The sequence below is a fragment of the Rhizopus delemar genome, genomic scaffold (assembly GCF_000149305.1).
Source record: "Rhizopus delemar RA 99-880 supercont3.2 genomic scaffold, whole genome shotgun sequence".
NCBI lineage: Eukaryota > Fungi > Mucoromycota > Mucoromycetes > Mucorales > Rhizopodaceae > Rhizopus > Rhizopus delemar.
Genome location: NW_027137828.1, coordinates 1,194,616 through 1,211,370, shown reverse-complemented (window position 1 = coordinate 1,211,370; position 16,755 = coordinate 1,194,616). Strand labels below are relative to the sequence as shown.

The 16,755-nt window shown below is 39.2% G+C and overlaps 4 protein-coding genes across 4 annotated transcripts; all 4 read right to left on the bottom strand.

The window, feature by feature from the left end:
- Positions 1–1,072: 1,072 nt before the first annotated feature.
- On the bottom strand, positions 1,073–2,908 carry RO3G_02694 (uncharacterized protein; the record flags this gene model as incomplete). The annotated part of the gene is made up of 1 exon (XM_067657285.1): positions 1,073–2,908. One exon carries the CDS (start codon positions 2,906–2,908, stop codon positions 1,073–1,075), a length of 1,836 nt encoding a protein of 611 aa, XP_067513386.1.
- A 1,785-nt stretch (positions 2,909–4,693) lies between these two features.
- On the bottom strand, positions 4,694–5,785 carry RO3G_02693 (uncharacterized protein; the record flags this gene model as incomplete). The annotated part of the gene is made up of 1 exon (XM_067657284.1): positions 4,694–5,785. The coding sequence occupies one exon, from the start codon at positions 5,783–5,785 to the stop codon at positions 4,694–4,696; it is 1,092 nt and encodes a 363-aa protein (XP_067513385.1).
- A 414-nt stretch (positions 5,786–6,199) lies between these two features.
- On the bottom strand, positions 6,200–6,511 carry RO3G_02692 (uncharacterized protein; the record flags this gene model as incomplete). The annotated part of the gene is made up of 1 exon (XM_067657283.1): positions 6,200–6,511. The coding sequence occupies one exon, from the start codon at positions 6,509–6,511 to the stop codon at positions 6,200–6,202; it is 312 nt and encodes a 103-aa protein (XP_067513384.1).
- Positions 6,512–6,847: 336 nt separating this feature from the next.
- Positions 6,848–16,371, bottom strand: RO3G_02691 (uncharacterized protein; the record flags this gene model as incomplete). The annotated part of the gene is made up of 7 exons (XM_067657282.1): positions 6,848–6,916; positions 6,980–10,470; positions 10,582–12,473; positions 12,633–12,774; positions 12,874–14,070; positions 14,158–16,276; positions 16,369–16,371. 7 exons carry the CDS (start codon positions 16,369–16,371, stop codon positions 6,848–6,850), a joined length of 8,913 nt encoding a protein of 2,970 aa, XP_067513383.1.
- Between the last annotated feature and the right edge of the window lie 384 nt (positions 16,372–16,755).

Below are 16,755 nucleotides of genomic sequence, written 5' to 3'. Positions count from 1 at the left end.
AGATGTATAACGGAGTGGCTAGCAGCCAATGAAAAGTATAAAAGGATGTTTGATTTTTATTGAATAAACGATATACAGTCTTCTCTTTTCTTTTTATTATATTTCTTTTTACACTTACTTTACGCCTTTAAAGTCAATACTAGTTCTCTTTTTCCTGGTTACTGCTTTAAATTTCAAGCTATTCAAGGTAAAGCATAATCAGGGGAAAAGCATATATCAATTTGTCAGCCAACAACTATTTATGCCTTTTGAAAAACAACTAAAAAATAGGAGTTGCAAAAGAAAGATACTTTTATTAATATTGATAAAGTTGCAATAATATATTAACTGATAGTCACTGCTTGCATGAATTAATTTTGAGACTAGGACCCGCCTTTGATCTCCGATCCCTGCAGTGCTTTTGAGACCCGCTTAGTACAGTAGGCTTGAATCTTCTAACCTTTGACACGACATCATTCCCCCCTAAGCCTTGTGGTCGACCTCGATCCACAGCAACATCAGCGACACCAGAAGAGCTAACTGTTGTATAATGGTTTAAATAATAAAGGAAAAGGTAAAAACAAAGATCAAGAAACAGTTTGGGTACTTTTTGAGACTGATCTTTATTTCAGTTTAAGTTAAAGTAAAAATTATTCTAATTGAAGGTAGGTATTTATATCTTATTGAGTGAGTGGCTTGATATCTTCTATTGTTATCGTTCTTCTAATATTCAGGTACTTTAGCAAGTGTTATCTATAATTATGATTATGAAAACTTTTCATTTGTTCTTTTGTATGTCTGTCATAGATTATCTTTTATTCTGGGAATTCCTCACTGAATTGAATAACGTTATTTTACGCGTTATTTCAATTATGTGAAAGATTAGCAATATTCCTGACATTGGATTGGATTTGGTTATTTTAGTTGATACTTCTTCTTATCAAAGAACTCTCATGAATACAATACATATTCTAAAAGAACATGTTTAATTGGAATTGATTGTATGATCTTATTTAAATAAACTTATATTTTATTTTATTTTAATTATGATCTTGTATTAAGACTTATATTTATTAATGTCAACTACAATCAGTTACTGTTCTACAACACTAACAACACCAGAACTGTCAGCAGCACCAGAAGACAAACCCATCTCTGCACGCCAAGCCGCCCGAGACACTGTTGGATTATACCAAGCTTCCTTTATTTCTTCTGCCTTGACACCTTTCAAACGATCAACATGCACCCACGAAGTGTAAGGTTCTCCCCCAATTGACACCAGCTTGTAGATGTTTGTTTCTTCATTCTTGTTCACCACAAGGAACGGCCCCATCCAATTGTATTCTAAACCGTATTTCTGTTCATTTCGCAGCAGTACATGGTCCCCAATTTCAAAATCCACCTTGGTGATGGCAGCATCCCACCTCTTCTTATCATACTCAGAAACAACCAACATTCTTTTTTCAGCCGCAGCACGAACTTGTCCAAGGCCCTCCAGTTCCCTAGCAGTATATTCAGCCACTGTCCTAGGGTCATTTGCCACTTCAGAGACAAGGTAAGGTCGCAACAAGTCCCCAGGTAAAACTGGTTTACGCCCATATACCAAAAAGAAAGGTGAATACCCCGCCGAACGGTGTTTACGAACCCTGGCAGCAAACAGAGCAGCATCAACAAATTCATCCCACATATGGATCGCACCGTGAACATATTTTCTCAACATGACCTTCAATGCACCATTCAGCCGCTCACATTTCCCGTTTGTTCTTGGATGAAATGCTGAGGTTAACTTGTGAGTCACCTTGACCCGATCCGTATACTGTTTGACAAGTTTTGAGGTGAAGTTCGCTCCCCTGTCCGTGACAATCTCAGCTGGACAACCAAAACGCATGACAATCTCTTCGTAAATGAAGTCAGCAACAGCTTCAGCAGTGGCATCGGGTACGGCACGAGCAATTGGCCAATTCGTTGCAAAGTCAACAGCAGTCAAAAGCCACCGGTTTCCTCTTTTGGTAGTGGGTAACTCTCCTACGAAGTCAAGGTGCCATCGAGCAAAGACCGAAGGAACGTCAGATGGGATCATTGGGGCATGGTGTTTGCTCTTTCCGGCACCAGCAGCAAGCTGACATTGTTGGCAAGATGACAACCAGTTATTCAAGTCCAATCGCATTGTTGGCCACCACCAACGTTTCTTCAATAGGTCAAACACTGTAGCCTGCCCAGCATGTCCAAAGCCTTCGTGAAACTGAGATACCAAGTCGGCACGTCTTGAAAAGGGGCAGAATTGAACCAGTGACACCCTTGTACCAACCTTTACTCTCCTCCATACTTGACCATCTTGGACCACGAACTTGTCCTTCTCCCTTGCTATCCGTTGCTTCATGGCATCAGAGATATTGTTGGGCATTTCAAGATTATAATATAATGGCCAGTCAGCTTCAGGCAGCTCCTTTGCGACGGATAAGTAATCAGGCTCCATATTCAACATATTACCTGAAGTATCAGCATCACAACAACGACTCAGAGAATCGGGCACACCATTTTCCTTTCCTGGTTTGTACTTGATGGTTGGGCTGTACGTTTCAATCTCTGAGATCCACCTTACCAATCGAGGAGTTGGTTTGGTCTGTGAGCGTAAGTACTGCAACGGATTATGGTCAGTGTATACAACATATTTAGCACCATCAACAAAACATCTCCAAGTACGCAAGGCATGAAGGACTGCCAGCAGCTCCCGTTCTTGTATTGGATACCCTTTTTCTGTAGACGACAGTTTCTTCGACTCATAGGCAAGAGGATGAAGCACATCATTGTCATCCCGCTGCAGCAGAACAGCACCGACGCCAAAGTCAGACGCGTCAGTCTCAATCACAAAAGGCTTGCTCAAGTCAGGGTGCTGTAGTACAGGTGAGGAAGTCATCAGCGCCTTCATCTTGTCAAAAGCATCTTGACACACAGCCGACCATTCAATTGATCTACGCTTTGCTCCGACCCCTTTTGTGAGATCGGTTAAGGGAGCAGCAACGGACGAGAAACCAGGTATAAACCTGCGGTAGTGAGAGCAGAGACCAACAAACTGACGTACAGTAGGTCAAAAAACTGCTGCAAGGAATCCATTTTTCTTGGTTTTTGTAGCGCACATCCTGTTACAATGGCACAAACTGCCTCCGTTCCCACATAGTAAATCTTCTACATGTCTTGAAAAATCCGAAAGAGTTTAAGCCCTATTGGATAAGTATTGAATGAAGTATGAGATGCGCAATTTGAAAATTTGGAAAAACGAAAATTTGAATGGAATGAATTTATTTATTAATATTTAGTTGAACCTCCTTTTCTATTAATAATCTCTTGAGTTCTTTTCGAAATGTTATCTACATGACTTCCGAAAAGATATTTATCGAAATCAATTCATATTTTATCAACTTGTTCCCAAAGCACATTCGTGTTCTTTGCTCTACGTTCGTAATATTTGAGATTCAACTTCAATTGATGCCATACGTGCTCGATTGAATTTAAGTCCGGGCTCTGAGCTGGCCAATCGTTAATGTAGCTCTCTTGGTTACTACAGAACTAGGCCATTGTAAATTATGCCTTGTGTTTTGGGTCATTGTCATGCTAAAAGTAAATGTTGGACCAGTCGAAATTGTAGTACTTCATACTATCACGAAGCGTAGTGTTCAAAATATGCTAGTAAACACCCGAGTACAACTTTCCATCGTGAATTTAGCAAGCATATCCTGGTCCTTCAGAGGTTATACAACACCAGGACATCAATTTGCTAGCTTCATGCTGGATTACAAAATCCAGGTCATGATGTTGAAAAAGGTCACTTGGCCTTTTCCGATAGTGATTATCACCATCAAAGCCCTATACGTTGATCTTGGTTTCATTAAAGTACACTGTTTGCTGTCAGTCACTCATTGCCTAATCCTGATGCTCCTTGTTCCATTTCAACTGATGCTACGTATGCACTTTTGTCTGAAATGGCTCCTTTTTTTCTATCAGAAAATGGAACTCCATTGATTTCAGTACGTTAATTTCTGACTGGTATGAGATATCGTAGCCAAATCCAACAGGCTCCCGGTATACCTCTTTGGAAGTCTTTAAAACCCGTTCAATGACTTTTCTTTTGATTAACCGCTTCGTCACTTTGGAGACTACTGTAGGTCCACCACCTGTGCTCACTGTCCTACTTGAAAACAACGTTATAAAGTATCTACTAACAGTTGATTCATGTAATCCAGCCTCCTTAGCAATATCATATTTTGATGTGGATTCGGTTAATGTCTGTTTGAGATCGTTTACTTTCTCCTTTGACAGTCATTTATGCATACGATTGACGAGAGGGTAAAAAAGAGAAATAATTTAAACAAGGGAATATAAAATTTAAAATAAAGGAATTGTAAGCACTCTTAAATACAGATAGCATTCTAATCACGTCAAAAGAGAGAAAAATTGTGATGGCAACCGGTTGGTTCATATTAAAATTCATTATGTCAAACATATGTAAACAAGTAAAAAATACCGGATGTTTAAAATACTACCTTTAGCAGTATCAAATTCCACCAATAACCATTGCCCACATCCGAAAATTAACGAATAAATTCCCTTCCTATTGTGGCACAAACAGTCAAAGTTTGAGATAGTTTGGTGCAGTACCCATGGACAACCAGCTGTAAAACCTGAATTTTGCAATTCCTTGCAGCAGTTTTTTGACCTACTGTACTTCCTGAACATTCGTAGGCCGTGGCCAGTCTTTGACAGCAACAATCTTTGATTCAGAAGGCAAAATACCTTTAGCTGATACACGATAACCTAAGAACTCAACACTTGTTTGGTTAAAAATACATTTTTTTGGATTGGCAAAAAGTTTGTTTTCACGAAGCTTCTGTAAGACCAAACGCAAGTGCTCCAAGTGCTCCTCCTCAGACTTGCTGTAGACCAAGATGTCATCAAGGTAGACCAGTACAAACTTGTCCAGGTAATCTTCAAGGACAGCATTCATCATCTTCTGGAAAGTAGGTGGGCTGTTTGTCAAACCAAAAGGCAGTACAAGGAACTCGAATGAACCATATCTTGTATTGAACGCAGTCTTGGCAATGTCCACATCCTTGATACGTACTTGATGGTATCCACTCTTTAAGTCAATACTTGAAAAATATTTGGATCCTCCTAGACGTTCCAAACACTCATCGATTCTTGGCAATGGTGTATTCAGACGACGAGTCAACGAGTTGACAGCACGGTAGTCGATGCACATACGAAGGGTTCCATCCTTCTTCCTAACAAAGAGCACCGGTGCACCCCAAGGAGAAGAGCTTGGACGTATCAGCCCCAGTGTCAACAGTTCCTTCAACTGCTTTTGCAATTCATCAAGCTCCCTGGGACTCATCTTGAACGGAGGGCGACTAATAGGCTTGGAATCACCAGTGTCAATAACATGTTCCACTATACGGACAGGAGGCAACCCTGGTGGTAAATCATCTCTAAAGACATCGTTAAACTCGTTTAATAGTTCCCTTTGCAACGTCACCCTTGCGGTGCACTGTTCCTTTTCATCTTGATCAGAATTGGAGAAGTGCACCAAATAAATTTCGTCAGTTTTGTTCTTTTTAATGATGCGTTGCACTTGCTTCTTTGAAATCAGATAGACCAAGTCCTGAGGCACCGAAGCAGCAACTTGAATTGGAGACAAAATCACCTTCTCAACTCCACTACGAGCAGGCAATAACCACGTACAATTTCCCCAATCAGGAATAGGACGAGCATCACGGAACCACTGTTGACCCAAAATGACATCAAACTTCATTTCAAACACGTAAGCTTGCACCTTATACTCTAGATGTGGAATAGGCGTGTTATTTCTCTCGATTAATAAAAGTAATAAAATAAGTCGAAAAATCGATGAGTCTCTTGAACCTCTTTATTGAGTAAGGACGAGAGAGCGAGCCCATTCAATACAAACTACGTCTTAGAATATAATAATGTGATTTAGGGTCCGAGGTAGTACGGTATAAATTGTGTGGGCTGTTTATCGTATATAGCACTTTGGGCTATATATGATATACAGTCAAATTATTAGTTGAAGAATCTTTTGAGTGATCTCACACGACATTAAGAAAATTATTAAGGTAAATACGACATAGCCCCCTACCAGTGTGAGATTACGGTAAAAAAGTGACTTGTTTTGAAAAACACTTTTTTTTTTTTTTTTTTTTTTTTTTTATGAAGAGGAATTTCGCAATCTCTTGCTGGTACGAGTAGCAGCAACTGGCACATTTGGAGTGGAATGTCTGTGTTGTTTATCACGACGAGCTTTTTTAGACTGGCGCGATATCGAGTGAGGATATGAACGTTTAGAATTTGGATTGGTTGAATGTGCAGCGACATCAGCCAAATTAGAATTGTCATCATCTAGGGATACAGACTTCATCATAGTGCTAATCGTACCAGATGGGTTAGTCTTTAGTACCTTAGAAGAAGAAGGAGAATTTGTGATTTTAGCGGTTTTAGGAGGAACATACTTTTGTCCCATGTTTTTCCAATATTTACGTAGAATGTCTGGATCATTAAATTTATCAGCTGTCAGCCATTCATCCCATTCACTGCTGTAGTTTTTCCAACGTACAAGGTACTCACGGTTTTTTGGAGGACTATGATATTTGGTACTTATAATGTAAAAACAGTAAGAAGTCAATAGCTAACAACTACTATTTATTAAGTAAGAAAAAGGAGAGGAACTAATAATTTAGAATGAACCCTGGATTATATCGTCTGACTATTAATTGTATAGTCTGACGTAGGCTGGACTGAGATCAATAATAAAATAATAAATAAAGACATCATTAATGACCAAACACGACATCATCCCCTACCAGTTGGTATCAACGTTTGGAAGTTGAATAGGAAGTGTTTGAACAGTTATAAATTTTTGTGTGACCTAATTTCTCTTTATGCGCTTGCTGTGCCTAAGATTACTATTTGCAGTCACAGCATTTTTTACAGAGCTTTCATGATGATCTGTTTTTCGATCAAAGCCTTCTTGACTTTGTTGTAGTCTTCGTTTGGGATATCTGGATAAAGCATTGCCATTACGTTTGGGTTGAGCTTTCTTTTTTTCTTTTGTATTATGAGATTGTCTATTGTGCGACATAGTTCCAGACTTTGACTGTTCATTCATAATTGTCGTAGTCAATAATTTACTAGGGGCGTAGTCTGAGGGCAATTTTTGCTTTTTATTCTTTTCAGCCTCATTATTTTTCTTTTTTACTACTTCACCATTTTGATTTATGGATTTACCCAGCTTGTGCCAATAAATGTTAATTGACTCGGGATCAGTGAATGCCTCAGCAGTTAACCAGCTGTCATCGTCTTTGCTATAGTTTTTCCAGCGTACGAGGTATTCTCTATTTCCAGGTTCGCCTCTATGATTGATGATTGCCTCAATTTCGTACAATTCATCTTTTGGAATGATTTCATCCTGTGAAATAAGCTTTAATTCTTCTGGAGAATAATTTCGAGACATGAGCGTTTCGTCAACATCACGAAGTATATAAGCACCACCTTGTACTTGGCGTACAACACGATATGGACCTTTGTAAACCGGGGAGAGGCTATTGTACTGCTCTCTGTCACGCACCATTACGTAACTTCCTTCCGGGAATGTGGACTGACGATTTTTGCTGTCAGCTTTTTCCTTTTGCCTTTTGGTGTAAAGGTCGGTCCTATCCTGTATAGCAGGGAAGACAACTTGCGACATATAGTCGATTCTTTTCAGCAACTCATCGTGCGGCATGTACTCCTTCTTTTTTAATTCACCAGCATCATCCCTGTATTCAATGAAGTCATTTATGTTGCGAGCAAACATCAATGAAAAAGGTGTGGTCTGCAAGCGTGTGGAGATCTTATTGTTGATCATGAGCTGTACAGATGGAATGTAATGATGCCAATCTTCGGTGGCACCTTCAAGGAACTTTGCTAATATCTTTTTAGCAGATTGAACGTAACGTTCAGCAGCTCCATTTGCTGAGGGATGGTAAGGAGTAGTGTATCTTTTGTCGATACCCATTGCATTGAACAGATTCTCTAAAATTTCATTTTTGAATTCAGAGCCGTTATCGCTACATACAAAGTGTCTAGGATAGCCGAGTAAGGAAAATGTATCAACCATGGCACCTGCGACGGTTTTTGCCTTTTTGTCTACTAGGGGTTTCAATACGCAGAATCTGGTGCAAATGTCGACTAGAATCAACACGTATGTATACATGTTGCTACTGGATTGAAAAGGCCCAATTAAATCAAAAGCATAGGCATCCCCAGGAACATAGGCGTAGACAGGTCGATGAGGATTATAACCCTTTTTAGCAATATTGTACTTTTGACAGGTATTGCACTTGCTTACATAGTTTACTGCATCGGCTAATAAATTTGGCCAATGTAGGTTTTGGTTGTGGATTGATTTTACAATATGATCAGCTCCAAAATGTCCGAATTTATGGACTCCATCAAGAATCTCTTGTCGATCCTCATATGGTGGAGTGATATAATCCTTGTCACTGAATTTGGTAGGACTTTGGACATAGAACACTTTTCGGTTCTCTTTTTTCATTTTTAATTCATGTTCCTTTTTTAGATTTGGTTTGTAAGCAAGATTTTGGTGTTTTACTGTGCTGCTATTAGAATCACTCCCTGCCAGTTCTTTTTCAGGAGGAAAAAGACGTGAAAGAGCATCAGGTAAAACATTTTGTACACCGGGTATATGGACGATGTCAAAATCATAGGACAATAATGTGTCCATCCAACCCACCATCATGGGGTTGAGTTCATCGGACGTGAACAAGTATGTGAGTGCTCGATGATCAGAATATAAGGTAAAGTGATGACCATATAGAAATTTGTGAAACTTTTTCAAAGCAAACACAATAGCGAGGAGTTCACGTCGAGTGACAGAATAATTTCGTTCAGATTGGGATAAAGAGCGTGCCATGAAGCCGAGGTATTTGATGGTGGTAACAGTGAGTCCATCCGACTGTTTTTCGTCAAATTTCTGGAACAGAACTGCACCAACACCAGTGTTAGATGCATCAGTGGCAACGTAAAGAGACTTGGTAGGATCGTATGGACTCAAAACAACGTTGGAACATAATATATCTTTGATGCTTTGAAAGTGAACTTGCAGTTCGCGTGTCCAATTGATATCATCTATGAACGCAACATTTCGTAACGCATCTAGAGGAGCGGTGAGTGTGGCAGCACAAGGGATGTGTGCACGAAAGTAATTGACAGTGCCCAGCCATTGCATCATTTCTCTGCCGGTCTTGGGACGGGGCCAGTCAGCAATATTGGTCAATTTACGTGGATCCAAGCTTTTCCCTTTTTCAGAAATGCAGAAACCCAACAGATGAACACTTCTTTTGCCAAAGTGACATTTCTGAGGATTGAGGATCATGTTATGTTGAGTGAGTCTATCAATGACTGCACTGACAGCTTGGTAATGCTTCTCCATGGAATCACCTGTAGTGCCAATCACAATATCATCCACGTATACATGAACATTGGATAGATCACTTAGGATGAGGTTCATGATGCGCATGAAATGGCTAGAGACATGTTTTAATCCAAATGGTGCTGAACGAAACATGTATTGTTTGTTTCTGTGAGTAAAAGTGGTTTTGACCTGATCTGATTTACGAATGGGTAATCGATGGAATGCACTTTTGAGATCGAGTGAGGTGAAAATTGTAGAACCCGCAAGATCATGAAAAATGTCGTCAATCAACGGCAATGGATAGTTATCAGATTCCAATAGAGCATTGATTTTACGAGGATCAATACATGGTCTGTAATCAGTGGGATTACCATTCGCATCCTTTTTTGGAGCAAATGTGATTGGACTGTTCCATGGTGAGGGTGGTGCACGTACAATGACACCGTTCTCGAGCCATGTTTTTACAGCCTCATCAAAGATTGGCATCATCTTATTTGCAATAGGATACTGCCGGACATGTGCATGTTTTCCATGAGAGGTGTCTAACTTCACTACTGCTTCTGGTAGATTACATAAGGAATGAACATCAATCTGCTGATTTTTATCAATGTGAGATTGCAGTGCTTTTAGTAAAGCTTCATGTTCATCTGGTGTGCCAGCATTGGAAACATTTGGAATGTATTCTGAGTCTTCAATAGAATCATCAAATTTGACTTTGTTATCATCCCAATTAGTGGCAACACCAACAAGGTGAATTCCTAAACTTGGTAAAATATCCCTCCCGAAAATAGCGTCTACTTTATCATGCATATTTAACACCTCAAATTCATGAGCTACAGTTTGCCCTTTGTATCCGACATTTAATTTATCGGTCACACCCAATCGTTTAACAGTTTTTTCTTTATCTGCTAACAGTAATGAACCATGAACTGGAATAATACGCAGTTTCAATTTATTAACAACATTTTTGCTTATGAAAGAAACATCTGCGCCTGTGTCGACGAGAGCTATTAATCTATGATTGTTCAATAAGAAAGGAGTGTGTAATGAGTAAGGGCTTTGAAGCATAGTAGGATGTGTCTCCTCTTTTGTTTTTAAACTATAGCAACGAATATTACCTTGCTTGTGCTTCTTTTTCTCCCGAATTTGTTTTAACGCTTTTTGAAACGGACTGATGATTTCATCATCATTTAAGAGGTCATTCATAACCTCATCCGCAGGATGTGTTTGCATGATCTCTGGTTCAGTAGCGGTCTGTTTCTCAACCTTCTCAATATTATGAACCGTTATACGTGAATCATTTGCATTATGAATTTTCTCTTCAAATGATCTACGCCTTTGGGAAAAATTACCAGTGTAGTTTTTGGGTGCATCTTTGCGTGCTCTAAAACCCGTATCTTTATTCAAGTAATGGTCACGACGTTTTTCCATTTCTCGACATTTGTCGAGGTGACCTGGGGTATATTTCTCCCCACAATAGCGACATTTAGGCGTGCTGTGTGCCGGCCTTTTATGGAAATTCCTTTCCCTATTCTTGTTTTCGGGAAAGTACCTCTGCTCGTCGCCATGAAACTTTCTTTTCGTTTCTATTTGCCTTGGTGCCTTCTTGTCGGCAGGCTTGAACTGAGATCGTTCCTGATTTTTCAAACCAGGGAAGATCTTCTTGCATTCTTCTATGAAATGCATCTTGTTGTTTTCTATGATTGTCTGGATTTTCGACAACGTATCATCTTCCAAGATGAAATCAGCATTCTTCTTGGCGCGTATTTCAGCCAGTCTTCTTTCCAAACAATCCTTGACAGGTGGAAGCAATGTGCCCAGGAAGTGCATCACTGCCAGCGGACTGTCCGCAAACTTGGCTTTGGTCAAAAGATCTATGTATCTGTCCACATACATGTTCAAGTACTCGCCGTTGGGCTGCTTGATTCTCATCAGCTTTTGACGATACTGCAAGTAGGTGAAGGACTCACCAAACTTGCCTATGAGAGCGGTCTTGGCACCTTCCCAATTGCTGTTCTTAAAATCAGCGACAGTCAGCTTATGTTGGAGCCAATTGATGCTCCTATCATCCTGGCCATTTTCAATGGACAACTGGAGATATCCTAGCCAGTTCTTGTCAATGTTGACACCATAATGTTTCACGATGGCCTCAAACTTCCTGATGAAGTCCTTTACTGTCTTAAAGGCATTGTCATTCTTCACATCATCAGGACTGACCTTGCTGGAAGAGTAATACTTAGGATTGTAAGCAGCACTGACCAACAGGCGAAAGGGAGGTATGACCTTGATGGGGACAGTAGGCTCAGACTCACGAGTATTGTTGGTATTGTTCCCAACCTCATTTATCTTTTGGCTAATTTCATTAGCGCTAACCTCAAGCTTGGTAATACGCTCCTCGTAATAATCCAAATCTTCCCTATACTCGCGTATTTGGATCTTAAGAGCCTTTCTTTTTGACTCATCTTCTTCAAGATCACGCTTCTCAACTAACTTGTCGAGCAAGTCAGCTGTCTCATCGTACTTACGATTAAAGCGTTTTAACTTCTCAGGGATGCTGCTCTTACTTTTCGAAACAGACTTAGAAGAACGCGAGGCGTTCTTTTTCTCACCACTAATGGCGTGGCGAGCGTTGTTCAGAGGTGCATCCTCCATCACAACGTCATCTTCAGCAGTGGACAGACTAATTGCGTCACCACGTACTAAGGACGATTCGTCCTTCTTTATGGAAAGAGAGTTAAGTCTCTCTCCTATAGCACCACTGACTGAGTCAGCAGGAGAAGGCGAACGAGAACGGGAACCAGTGACCATTTCCACGTAGGAAGGCGACCCAGGACGGTCAGAAAAGTTGTCCAGGCCAGGGGCCACAGGGGAAGCAGGACAAGAGGAAGCAACCTCAGAAACAACAGAGGACAAAGAGGAAACAGAAGAGATGGAAGCACGAGATGTGCGAGTGGGGCGGTTGTTGCGGGTGATGACGGCCATGTTATAAAGGTAGTAGCAGTTGGAGTGGCTTATTGAAAAAAATATGATATTTGGTACTTATAATGTAAAAACAGTAAGAAGTCAATAGCTAACAACTACTATTTATTAAGTAAGAAAAAGGAGAGGAACTAATAATTTAGAATGAACCCTGGATTATATCGTCTGACTATTAATTGTATAGTCTGACGTAGGCTGGACTGAGATCAATAATAAAATAATAAATAAAGACATCATTAATGACCAAACACGACAAGGACCTCGGTGATTAAGAACTGCTTCAATTTCATAGCTTTGAATTTCATTGCCTTCATCATCAAGTTCAATAATCTCTTCATTGGAAATTAATTTCAGCTCAGTAGTGGTATAAGAACGAGGCATCAGGACACCAGTTTCATCACGTAAGATATAGGCATTACCTTGATTCTTACGCACAACTGTAAATGGCCCTTCATAAGCTGGAGCGAGTTGACCGGATTTAGTTGGAATACGAACCATGACATGAGAGCCAGGTGCATAATCAGCTAATCGGTGCGAATCGTTAAATTTAGCTTGTTCAAGTTCAACTTGAGCTTTCGTTTTAGCAGCAATAGCAGGGAAAACAATATCAGTCATATAGTCGATACGTTTCATTAATTCTTCATGCGACATAGGTGGTTTACCCTTGACTTCCTTAAGCTTGTCTTTATCAGATCTAAAGCCATAAGGTTCAATCATTTTGCGTGCAAACATGAGAGAAAAAGGTGTAGAATTTAAGCGTTTAGATATACGGTTATTCATTGCAAGTTGAATGGAAGGAAGGAATACATCCCAGTCATTGCCAACACCATTCGTAGATTTAGCGAGTAATTTTTTAACAGTTTGAACAAAGCGTTCACTTAAACCATTAGCAGAAGGATGCAAAGGAGTGATAAATCGATGATCATAACCCATAGCGTTAGCTAAATCTTTAGAGAGGGAATTCTTAAATTCAGTCCCATTATCACTTTGAAGTTTTGTAGGAAACCCCATTATGCAAAAGACATCGATCAGTGCACGTAAAATTGTATCTGCTTTTTTGTCGGGCAGGGCACGAAGTATACAGAACCGTGTACAAACGTCAATGATAACCATAAAATAGTTATTATTAGATATTGAGGTGGTATGCATAGGACCACCTAAGTCGATAGCGTAATGATCACCAGGATAATAACTGTATATACTACGCAGAGGGTGATATCCCTTTTTCTCGATATTATGTTTCATGCATTCATTACATTGTCTGACAAACTTCACACAGTCAGATATTAAATTTGGCCAATGAATACCCTCATTGTGAAGACGTTTAACCATTTGCTCTGCACCGTAATGACCAACTTTGTTGTGGGCATCTGTCATTAACTCACGATGTTCAGAATCTGGGGGCACGAAATAGTCCTTGAAAACTGAATGAGCAGACTGAACATAAAAGATGTTTTTGTCGTGAAGCCGATTAAAGTCATTATACTCATTAGAGTCATTAGATTTTTTGTTAAAAGAATGGAAATTACTAGAAATGTCTAAATTCCTGTTGTAATTAACAGTGTCGTCACTATGTGTGGCTGGGTAGACGTACGGTAGTGCATCTGAAGTCGTGGGCTTGTGGTCCACTAAAACAACGTTAATAGAAACGTTATGTTTGACATGAGCTCTATGTCTTTTCTTATTATTAATATTATTGGAAGTAGCGTAATTACCACGAAAGGAAGCAATTCTTTTTCCTTCATTAAGATCTTGTTCATGTTCAACCGGCTCCTTTGGCGGGTATAACCTAGAGAGTTTATCGGGAAGGATATTATCTAATCCTCGAACATGAACCACATTGAAATTATAGTCAAGAATAACGTCAAGCCATTTAATAAGCATACTATTGGCATTCTTTTGGGAATGAATATAGCATAAAGCTTTATGGTCAGTGTATAACGTAAATCGTGTGCCCCATATAAATTTGTGAAATTGGGTTAAGGCATAAACTACACCAAGCAATTCACGCATTGTGACACTGTAACGTTTTTCACTTCTTGATAGAGAATGAGACATAAAACCAATATATCTTTTGATTTTAGATGTTTCGCCATTAGATTGAGTCACTTCAAACTCTTGATATAAACAACAACCAGTGCCAAAATCTGAAGAATCAGTGGCTATGCAAAAAGGATGTGACATATCCGGATGTGATAAAATCAATTCGGAGGATAAGATACGTTTTATGCTGTCAAAATGCATCTGGTGTGTAGAAGTCCAAATAAAGGGACCATTAATTTTCTCATCATGAGAACGTAAAGCATCCAGAGGAGCCATTAAAAATGAAGCATTAGGTGTATGCTGTCTAAAATAATTTACAAATCCTAAGAAGCTTTGAACTTGCTTCTGAGTGGTCGGTCTCGGCCATTCATGAATGTTCGAAAGTTTACGGGTATCAATTTTCTTTCCTTCAGCGGAGATACAATAACCCAAAAGATAAACTGCTGATTTTGCGAGGTAAGTTTTTTCAAAATTAACTCTTAAATTTGCATTTGTGAGGATTTGTAAAACTTTCTTTACATGAAGGAAATGCGCATGTATGGAAGAGCTGAAAACACAGATATCGTCCACAAAACACTTCACATAAGGCAAGTCCTTAAACAAATTTAACATTATACGAGAAAATAATTGACTGATTGTAGAAATGCCAAAAGGAGCACCTCGGTACATGTATTGTAAATTATTAGGAGCAGTAAATGTAGTCTTGTGTTGATCAGGGCCAAAAACAGGGAACTGATTGAACGCTGATTTAAGGTCCAGTGTAGAAAAGACAACTGCATCAGTCATTGAGTTAAAAATGTCATTAATTAGTGGAAGTTGATGATTATCCACAGGTAAAACCTTATTTAACATACGAGGATCTAAAACTAATCTAATTTTATCTGTCTTAGTGCCATCAAGGTTTTTCTTAAACGTTACGGTCATTGGTAAATTCCATGCAGAAGGTTTTGCGGGGACAATGATACCGTCATCGAGCCAACTATTAATTATTTCCATCACTTTAGGTTGAACCGAATAAGGAATGGGATATTGTTTTACATTAGCAACATAGTTTTCAGGAGTAGGTAAATGCAAAACTGCGTCCTCTATGTTACATAACGTGTTCTTATTTAGTTTTTTGTTAGCTTCGACATAAGATTTAATAGCCAGATCAAACGTTTTTTGTTCTTTGTCAGTACCAGCGCGAGAGATGTTAGGCTCATAGGCTTTGTCGACGATAGAATCATCAATTTCCTTTTCAGTACTCTTGTGTTTAATGGCTACATTCATTAAGTGGATAGAGAGCTTTGGTAGAAGATCTATACCAATTAAAATCTTATTTTCATAAGAAAGAATACTATTATCAATGACATCAAATCTATGCGGAATTACTTGATCAACATTATCGTACTCGACATTGACGAAATGAGTTGTTTGCATTCGCGGAATCGTCGAACCATTAGCAAGGATGAGATTACCGGGAACAGGGTTGAACTCAATATTATTATCATTAGCGAATTTTTTGTTCATAACAGAGATATTAGCACCTGTATCAATGATACCGTAAGCGTTAACACCGTTAAGAGTTATTGGGGTAACAGGTGAAAAAGACACACTGTCAGAATTAAATGGATTGTCAATGTCTCCAACATGATTATTACGCAGAGCAAAAATATTAACGTCATTAATGGTCTCAAAGTCAAAATGGTCAAATAAATAGGGCGAGATCAAAGATCTGTCAAATTCTTTATAAATTCTATCGTATTCGTCTTCAGAAGAAGAGTCGCAAGAGGGAGAACCAGAGCTGATACACTACCTCAAAAAATTGTTCATTTTGAACCGCCTTTTACACATTTCGTACTGAATCTGCTTCGCATAATCTCCAATCAGCACTCAGCACAAACCATTATGAAGCACTGTTTCTCAGCTATTTACTACACCGTAAGCATATCACGTGCTATGCGTAAAGGCTGGAAAATATCCAATCAAAAACCAAAATCAAAATGAACAATTTTTTGGGTTTTTTTGAATATGAACTAAATTTACGCCTATATTCCCAAATAACATAGGACTAACTCGTGACTGCTATCATAATTTTTACCCGTGACTACTTCTGCTATTCCAAGGCAGCCCTGGTCGATTTTGGGTTTTTTTGTTTTCCCATTGTAATCTCTCATTGCTCCATCTCGACATTTCAAGTAATGGTAAATTGCGAAATTTCAGAAACCCAACGAAATGCAATTATTTCTGTTTTAAGAAGAGGAAAGTCGTACGATGCTATCAGCAACGAG